The sequence below is a fragment of the Grampus griseus genome (assembly GCF_964374135.1).
Source record: "Grampus griseus genome assembly, chromosome: 9".
NCBI lineage: Eukaryota > Metazoa > Chordata > Mammalia > Artiodactyla > Delphinidae > Grampus > Grampus griseus.
Window position 1 is genome coordinate 104,695,719 of NC_139003.1, and position 10,335 is coordinate 104,706,053.

The 10,335-nt window shown below is 43.9% G+C and overlaps 1 protein-coding gene across 1 annotated transcript in view; it reads right to left on the minus strand.

The window, feature by feature from the left end:
- LOC309827188 (ATP-binding cassette sub-family A member 13-like) overlaps positions 1–9,626 on the minus strand; it is a gene marked incomplete at both ends in the record, with an annotated part of 150,292 nt that extends 140,666 nt beyond the window's left edge. Inside the window, 3 exon segments of the mRNA XM_082661725.1 lie at positions 5,888–6,020; positions 6,136–6,304; positions 9,441–9,626. Of these exon segments, the coding sequence (XP_082517851.1) occupies positions 5,888–6,020; positions 6,136–6,304; positions 9,441–9,626 (488 nt within the window).
- Between the last annotated feature and the right edge of the window lie 709 nt (positions 9,627–10,335).

Consider the following 10,335-nt stretch of genomic DNA (forward strand, 5'->3'; position numbering starts at 1 on the left):
AATTACATGAATTATCTAACTCAAGCAGAAATAACTGAGATGTTGGTTGCCAAACCCCTAGATTCCAAAATGACTGCTGAGATGATTGCTTGCTGTCCTCACGGCGTCTGGCTCAGGAGCTGTTTCACCGCCAAGACAGACGCCTCACTGTTTCCATTCAAGAGGACCTGAAAGTCACCGGTGGGCCCGGGGGCTTGTGCCTCCACCGCACCTCTGGTTACTGCCCACCGGAAGCCACACCCCTCGGGTCAGCATCCTTCGACTGCACACCTGGCCACCGCAGCTGCTGCCACACTGTGCGCCTTCTCACATACGTGCACCACAGGCCGTGACTGCAAAGCCCTGTTCAAGTCACAGAGGGTTTTGTCTGCACAGCAGGCACTACAAAATGGAAAAAGCACATGACCATCTGGGTGGTGGATTTGCCTGGTGATGGAGGAGCTGGGCCCAGGTCAGACTACATCCCTGTGCCCTCTGGCCATGCTCCAGAGGGGACCACCACAAGCATCACTGTGGCGTGGGGACGGCTCCATCTTTCAATCCACGTAAACCAGGATTTGAATCCAGTCTCAGCCACCAACATGCTGTGTGACTTCTGGAAGCTTACCTAACCTCTCTGGATGCCATTTCCCCCAGTTGTAAAATAGAGACTTGTAGTATTTTCCCTGGAGGTAATTAGGATTATTATTACCACACTTATGAAACTACCAGTCCTAGTAAATGCTCATCAGACAGCCTCAGTAAGTCCGTGGGGAAAGGTGTTTCTTATATTAAGAAAAACAAATTTTCCCCACCTTCCCATATATGTTAATTAGACACAAATTGGAAAAATAAAGAGCTAAGATAGTTGATGTCATTTATCCAACCACCAATCAAATATTCACAGCTAAACTCATGAAAGTATTCGTATGAATAATTTAACAGACAAAACTGGAATACTGGACCAAATTGTTATGAATTATCTCATTTGACTTATGAGTGCAATTATATTCAAGGACTCCAGTTACATCCATAATTATTCACTCCCATTTACACTGACCATGAAATTGCTTAGGGAAGATGTCCAAAGACTCTTTTTGGTCAGGTGGCTTCAATCGTTAAAAGATTACTTAAAGACTCAGCATCCAGCCCAGAATGCGATCTCCACATTGCCAAGTTCATCCAAATATTCGTGAAGATTTTAAAACAAAGCATTATAAATGTAATGCCTTCAAGTCAATTTTTGAAAAATGAATACTCCAAAAGAAAACTGGGCAAACAGCATGCCTGAATATGCAGTTCCTTTTAAAAAAAAATACAAAATAACTAATATATGTTTATTGCAAAATCAGATATTTTACGTAAGAAAATTTATCTGGAAAATAAATTTTCAGATTATCAATATGGTAAGGATTAAAAACAATGTCCATCCCTATTATTACTGAGTGTTTTAGGAAATGGGCCTTCTTAACAGTGCTGCTGGGAGAACAGACCTGTTCAGTCTTTCTGGGGGAAGCAAATATGAACCACCTTTGATCAGCTTAATTCCAATCCAAGAGTTGGATTTGTCAAAAAGCAATAGAAATTCATCAAATATAGCAAACAAGGTGGTTTGTTACATCTTATAGAGAATAGTAGCAAGAAGTTGTCTGACACAGGGGATTAATTGAACAATTTAAAATACAACCACTCAATGGAGAAAAATGTGTTACAAAATAACACATATAGAATGAATATAATTTACTAACAATACTAATATTAAACTAGAAAAATTATTACTGTTTTGGTGTATATACTTTAGTGAAAAGTTGTTGTCTTTTATGAAATAATTTCTACACTCTATACACTATTTGAATTTGACCAAGTGATTTTTTAGATTCAAAAAGTTAAAGTGGTACTTCCCTGGTGGCGCAGTGGATAAGACTCCGTGCTCCCAATGCAGGGGGCCCGGCTTCCATCCCTGGTCAGGGAACTAGATCCCACATGCATGCTGCAACTAAGAGTTCGCATGCCACAACTAAGGAGTCCACGAGCCACAACTAAGGAGCCCACCTGCCACAACTAAGACCCAGTGCAACTAAATAAATAAATAAATATCTTTTTTAAAAGTTAAAGTACTATATACATTTTCAACTTACTTATTAAAGATTTCTATTTATTTGTGTGGTGAGATCATGCTATTTTTTCTTCTCAGTTTTCTGGTTTTTTGAACAATGAATATTTATGCATCTTGTAATCAATAATTATTCTGTAAAGACTGTATACTTATTTGGGAGATGCACGACTTTATGAAATAGAAATAGTATATTTCTTTGCTCACTGAGTTAAGAGAATTTTAGAGTTGAAGTGGATCTTTAAAATAATGTAATTCAAACCTTTCACTTATTTATAAATACACGCAGTTCAGGAGAAATTGTGAAGTGAGTTAATTTGGGAGAACAAAGCACAGCATTTATTACGTGTAAGTGCTATGCTAGTTCCTTAGATTTTCTCTTTGAATAAAGTTCTCAAAGCTTTTAATCTTCTAATAGAGTCAAACGTAATGAAACATGACAATTGACCAACACAGTGTACTGTATTTAACAGTAGGTCAGACTTCTCCAAGGGGCTGCCACTGCCAGGAATTCAAGCAGTAAAAGGTGTTCTCTGACAGGTAGGGAGGGTGCCTGGTGTGGGGAGGATCTCCTTGGAGTAGACATGGGTTCTGAGTCAGAAACATGGTACATCAGGTATTAGGGATATGGCCGACCCTCCATATCTGCCTCAGAAAATATTCAAGAAAAAAAAAATACTCCAGAAAGTTCCAAAAAGCAACACTTGTATTTGTCACACACTGGTAACTATTTACTGAGCATATATATTGTATCAGGTATTGTAACTAATCTAGAGATGATTTAAAACATACAGGAGGATGTGTGTAGGTTATATGTAAAGCCTACACCATTTTATATAAGGGACTTGAGCATCTAGGGATTTTGGTATTCACAGGGGTCCTGGAACCAATCCCACCTCGGATGCTGAGGGATGACTATATTTTCTACTGCGCCCCAGTCATGATCTGGGACTCCAAAATCATTAGCAGACAGGAAAAGGCTTAAATTGTTTCATCTGTTCTCACCAAGCCAGAAAACAGAATCAGCAAGCTGTATGGAAAACTAACAGTGCCAGATGGCTCCTGGGGGGTAGGCTTTTAATCAAACAGGTAAACACCTGCAGATGGGCATTAATGTTGAAAATGTGTCCCAGCACCAGGACTCGGGAATCCCAACCTCGTGTGGACACACTGACGTCTGCACAGGCAGTGTGCCGCCAGTGACCCCATTCAGAGCACAAAAGACGTAGGTGGGGTGGTCCCCAATCTTTGTCCTGGTAAAGACTATAATTGTGTGACATTTATGCAAATTATGACTGAATTATGAATAATAATTCATACCATTTAAAGAAGAAAAACTAACAAAATCAAATATCCTCCTATTAAGAAAGGAAGGAAGGGGGGGACAGGGGAGGGAAGGAGAGGTAAAGAGAAAAAAGAGAAAATCGAAAAAAATGGGAAAAAAGTAAAAGGAAAGGAGAAATTTTGTGACACATTGGTTTGCTTATTAATATAACATAAAACCCAAAATACAGGGCTTCCCTGGTGGCGCAGTGGTTGAGAGTCCGCCTGCCGATGCAGGGGACACAGGTTCGTGCCCTGGTCCAGGAAGATCCCACATGCCGCAGAGCAGTTAGGCCCGTGAGCCATGGCCGCTGAGCCTGCACGTTCAGAGCCTGTGCTCTGCAATGGGAGAGGCCACAACAGTGAGAGGCCCGCATACAGCAAAAAAAAAAAAACAAAAACCAACAAAATACAATTATTTCTTAAATATTAAACATGGTAATATAAAAATATACAAAATTTAAAACCATGCTAGATTACTGTAACCTTGCTTTTGAAAAGCAAAAGGAGTACTATGTTTAATTCTTTAAAAAGCTAACAAGTAGACTATATTTATCTAAATTGTTTTAATAATAATCTCACAGCTCTATATTACCCAACTTTTATGATGCTTTACCTTTTTTCTTGTAACGACCATACTATTTTATTGTACATGATTTTTCTTAAAAAAAGAAAAAAATAGGTGATAGTGTAATTTTCTACATGAAAAGCCACTGAAGGTTCCAATTGCTATACAGGTATATATCCTTGATCTGATTCTTTGAAAAGCACTATGATTGTTGAAAAGACGCTCAACATCACTAATTATTAGAGAAATGCATATCAAAACTACAACGAGATATCATCTCACACCAGTCAGACCAGCCATCATCAAAAAATCTACAAATAACAAATGCTGGAGAGGGTGGGGAGAAAAGGGAACCCTCTTGCACTGTTGGAGGGAATGTAAATTGGTGCAGCCACTATGGAGAACAGTATAGAGGTTCCTTAAAAAACTAAAAATAGAACAACCATTTGACCCAGCAATCCCACTACTGGGCATATATCCAGACAAAACCATTTAAAAAGATACATGTACCCCGATGTTCACTGCAGCATTATCTACAATAGCCAGGACATGGAAGCAACCTAAATGTCCATCAACAAAGGAGTGGATAAAGAGGATGTGGCACATATACACAATGGAATACTACTCAGCCATGAAAAAGAATGAAATAATACCATTTTCAGCAACACGGATGGACCTAGAGGTGATCATACTAAGTGAATTAAGTCAGACAGAGAAAGACAAATATCATATGATATCACTTATATGTGGAATCTAAAATATGACACAAATGAACTTACCTATGAAACAGAAACAGACTCAGAGACATAGAGAACAGACTTGTAGTTACCAAGGGGGAGGGGGTTTGGGGAAGGGAAGGGCTAGGAGTTTGGGGTCAGCAGATGCAAACTAGTATATACAGGATAGATAAATAACAAGGTCCTACAGTAGAGCACAGGGAACTATATTCAATATCCTGTGATAAACCACAATGGAAAAGAATATGAAAAAGAATGTATGTATATGTATAACTGAATCACTTTGCTGTACAAAACTTCCACTTTGCTTACAAAACACTACAAATCACCTATACTTCAATAAAATTTTTTTAAAAAGCATTATGATCGTGATACCCAAAATGTTAAAAGAATCAAATTAGGATTTCACTTTGGAATAGGGTCATCCCTTACACCTAGCCACGTTTTTTGAATAATTTAAAGGTTGCTGAAACCCCTTTGTTTAAACCTGCCTTGAAAAGATAGTGACGACCTTCAGAGAAGCAGGGTACAGCCTGGCTCTGCCACCAACTACATACATCCCCTGGGCTGGTCGCAAGCTCAGAATTTGGGTTTTGTCTTAAATGCACCAAAGACAGGTCCTCCTGAAGCTTCTCAACAGCCTCACACTTGGGTTTTCAAACCTGAGCTCCCTCCAAAGTTCTAACAGATGGTTAGGAAAAGGACCTGGGGACACCTCCTGCTGCATCCCCATCGCGACCTCAGCCTTGGCCCTCACCTCTGGTTCTGCTCTGCGTGGTTCAGATGGATGAGGGACGGATGGACGCTGACCAAATGCTGTACCCAGCACCCCTGTCTGTTTCTCACCTCACTGAGCTGAGGCTCCCCCCAACCCCACCCCAAGGCCATTCTTCCTACTTGCGAAACACCCCCTGTGCATTTCCCCAGGCCCCCCACCCCCGACGTCCTCTCTCGGCTGTAACAGTCATGCCTGATGGGCCTCACACAAAGCCGTCTTCAAGCCACCAGCTGTGGGTCCATCTCAATCTGATTTCAATCAGTGTAAACAAGAACGCTGAAGTGGGTGATGAGGCAAAGAGATGAGTTTGTGGTTTTAAGAGAGGCAAAGAGAGCTGCTCAGACACCCCACGGCATCTCATACCATCAGGGAGGAGGGAACGGAGGTACCGGTTCAGGATGCCCGGCTCAACCCCCCTCCGCTCTGGCCAGGAGGTGAGTGTGGAGGAGGGTGCCCTCGAGGGCACGTCTGTCTTCAGCTTCCTGAAGACCGACAGGCCCCCAAAGGTTTCCCCAAGAAGTCCTGTCGTTAAGTCTGAGGCAGCGGCTACCCTAAGAGAAGTAAAACACATTCTTTGTCAAATATTTCACGAGCTGTGATTCCAGTTCAGGAAGTGAGGATTGTAACTATTCATCACCAGCCTTAGGCACTTCCTCTGGCAGGTCTGATCTGCACGCTGGCGAGAACTCCGTCTCCACACACTTTCCCCGCTTCCCGAGGCCCCAGCGGAAGCTGCTGCTTTCTGGCACCAGCATTAACCCGCCCAAGTCTATTTCAATCCCATTTTCATTCTGGCAGACGGTTTTCTGCAAAGCACCCGCGGTCAGCTCTCTGCTGATTTTAGCGAACGCGGCACACAAACCTTCTTTGGCGTGTATAACTGGCAGCAGACACGTCTCCTCTCCACCTCTCCTGCATGTGTTTGAAGTTTGAGGAAATGGGGACAAAGAAGCAAAGACAGCTCTGCGTCTAACGCCACAGCCACGCCTAGGAGACACACAGAATCTGCAACAGCTCTGTGAAGAGGCAGAGAATGATGGCCTCCCGGGTAGGATGGGCTGTGCAAACAGGATGGTCTGAGAAAGCAAACGAGAGGCTGCAGATCCTCCAGATTAATCGTTGCCGAAATCACTTCCCGTCATCACAGGAAGGAGCAATTAAGCATGAAGCACAGGCTCAGCTCGGTGCTCTGTGATGACTTAGAGGGGTGAGACTGTGCGGGGAACGGGAGGGAGGTCCAAGAAGGAGCGGGCATATGTATACACGTGGCTGATTCACTTTGCTGTACAGCAGAAACTAACACAACATTGTAAAGCAACTATACTTCAATTTTAAAAAAGAATAATAATAAAAAACAAACTAAAAGTTCTCAAACTGCATGATGGCTGCACAACTCAGTACAGTTACTAAATATTAATGAATTATCTATTTAAAGTCAGTTAATTTTACAGTATGTAAATTATACTTGAATAAAGTTGCTTAAAAAAAAGAATTAGGGCTTCCCTGGTGGCGCGGTGGTTGAGAGTCCGCCTGCCAATGCAGGGGACATGGGTTCGTGCCCCGGTCCGGGAGGATCCCACATGCCGTGGAGCTGCTGGGCCCGTGAGCCATGGCCGCTGAGCCTGCGCGTCTGGAGCCTGTGCTCTGCAACGGGAGAGGCCACAACACTGAGAGGCCCGCGTACTGCAAAAAAAAAAAGAAAAAAAAAAAAGAAATACAGAGGATTAAACTGAGGGAGAAAAAAGAAGTTCAGGTAAAGTGGTGCTGACAACCATAGAGTTATAAGAATTTCAATGCAATCTCAGATCTCGCAAGGCAGGGGAGGGGTGGAAATATGGCTTCTTAGAAAAAAGGCACAGTGGAGACTTACAGGCAGAAAACAACAGTTTCCCAGATTCACTCTCTGTTAGATGGATTTGCGAAGTTTCACATCAAATTTGAACTTAAAGAGATTCTTATAGGGTGTTTTTCATAGCAGTGACCACAGACCACCTAAATCAAAGGAAAACTGGGGTGCTTGCTTAAAAATGTAAATGTCTAAGTCTTTGGAATCAACATTTGTGGAAATTGGGCCTAAGAAACTGCCAATTTAATAAACATCAGGTTATCTTGTTTTTTATATGTGTGTGTGTATATATATATATATATATATATATATATAAAGTCGCCATCCTAACACACGTGAGGTGTTGCCCATGATGGTTTTGAATTCTGTTTCCCTGATGTTAGTGATGTTGGGCATCTTTTCATGTAACTGTTGGCCATCTGTACATCTTCTTTGGAAATATGTCTGTTCAGGTCCTTTGCCCATTTTTAAATCAGGTTATTTGTTTCTTTGTTATTGAGCTGTAGGAGTGCCTTATACATTTTGGATATTAACCCCCTATCAGATATATGGTTTGCAGATATTTTCTTTCATTCTGTAGGTTGCCTTTTCATTCTGTTGTTTCTTTTGCTGTGCAGAAACTTTTGGCAAGAATATGGAAAGATTAGAGCCCTTGTACACTCATATATATATATATATATATATATATATATAATGGAATATTATTTAGCCATAAAAAGGAGGGAAATCCTATCACGTGTGACAACATGGGTGAAGTCGGAGGACATTACACTAAGTGAAATAAGCTGGACCCAGAAGGATAAATACTTTTGATTCCACTTATGTGAGGAATAAACTAGTCAAACTCATAGGAACAGAGCATAGAATTGTGGTTGCCAAGGTGTGGGAGGGGATAGGGGATTTGTCATTCAACGGGTATAAAGTTTCAGTTAAGCAAGATGATTAGATTCCAGAGCTGTGCAGGCAACACTGTGCCCAGAGCCAACTTAAAGTGTTTACTGAGAGGGCAGCTCTCACATCATGTGTTCTTAGCACACATAAAAAAAAAGAGGGAGATGCACGAGAACATTTTTGGATTTGTGAATGTTTACTACCTTGATTGTAGTGATGATGTCACAAACTCATCAAACTGTATACATTAAGTATATGGAGATTTTTTATATCAATTTTACAGTAAAGCTTTAAAAAAAAAAAAAAAGCACCCAGGGGACTTCCCTGGTGGTCCGGTGGTTGAGACTCCACACTTCCAATTCAGGGGGCAGGGGTTCGATCCCTGGTCGGGGAACTAGATCCCCCCCACACACACACAAAAGCATCCGGGTGATGTTTTTGTTTTTGTTTTGCGGTACGTGGGCCTCTCACTGTTGTGGCCTCTCCCGCTGCGGAACACAGGCTCCGGACGCGCAGATTCAGCAGCCATGGCTCACGTGCCCAGCCGCTCCGCGGCATGTGGGATCTTCCTGGACCGGGGCACGAACCCGTGTCCCCTGCATCGGCAGGCGGACTCTCAACCACTGCGCCACCAGGGAAGCCCCGGGTGATTTTTTAAAGATTCCTTTAAAAAGTTCTCTTCTCTTAAAACTATATCCTGAACACAGTAGCTGGGGCTGTGACACATCAGTGAGCTGTCTGTCCCAGGACCTGCTCCTCCAAAGACCAGACATGCCTGCAAAGAAACCAACCCACACCAAGGGGCTGGTGCCGGCCGGCTCTGTCCCAGGGAGAGGGGAGCAGAGTGGGGGGCACATTGCTCCCTTGCGTGACCTTCTGCACATCTTTGCCCACCGTGGGCCGGGGCTTCTGGGCAGGACTAGGTCCACAGTGGAAAGAGAAAGGTGCCTCCAGGTGAGGAAATATGACCAGGCAGACTCCCGCTACTGAAACTGTCTGGACAGCCAGTGATTCTGGATTAAAGACACCAAAGTTCTCGAATATAGAGATGCTATTTCCCCTAAAGAACCACAGTCACATGTCGGGTGTATTAAACGCCAGTCAGAGCTGGGAAATGAATGAAAATGCACAGGGTCCCCATCATGCCCAGAGAGGCAAAGCACAAATCAGAAAAGCCTGCTCAGGCAGCTTTCGTCAGAAGGTACCTCTTCTAAGCTGGTGTCTGAGATCCCATAGCCCGTCAGGTACAGGTGGTGAAGGTTCTGGTCCAGGGCCTGGAAAAGCCCTGTGAAGCAGGCTCTGTCTGCATCCTCAGGGATCGTGTAGCTCAGCTCGCCCCAGCTGCTGCCTCGGAGGGTTGACTGTGGGATGTAGGTCTGCATCGGAGACATGGCACAAGCTGTGTCCTTCGGGTCCCAGCCTCCAGAACAGAAGGCTATCCAAAAAAAAGTCACGGAACAGCAAGGATTGTAAACCCAAACATACCAAATTTACATCAACTGATTTCACACCTATCCCTAAGCAAAGTATTTTGAAATTCCAATTCTTGCTCCACACCCACCAGTGTCCATAATCCGTTTCTTCCTTTCGCAGGCACATCATTTCCTCCACAAGGACTGAGACCCCAAGGACCTTGTGTCCTGTTCTGTCACCTCCCCGAGACCTACAGCAGGCAAGGCCCAGGCTGGATTCGGAATAAACACCTGCTGAGCGACGTGACCCCAACGTGGAAATGTTGTGACCGGGGAGCAGTCTGGATCTGTCTCCTCTGCCCCCCTGCAACTACCCCTGGGGTCTCACTTCCTTGCTGAGCATCAGCGGAGCCCCTGCCCGTGGGCCTGGGTCAGGCTGGAGAGGGTGCCGCGGCACTGGAGCCACCCCTGCTGCAGCACTGCCACGCGGTCACTCGGCCCCTCGGCCTAGTCCACATGGTGGGTGGTGAAGATGACAGTCCGGCATCAGACCCACACAACACGCCAGGGGTCCATCTCGAACCTCCAGTGGGGGAAGCCAATGCGGGTGTGGGTGGTGTCGAGAGCATCACAGGGTTTTAGGTTAGCCGAGGTCACCCCCCAAATCAGAAGCCCGGAAACGCCTCTG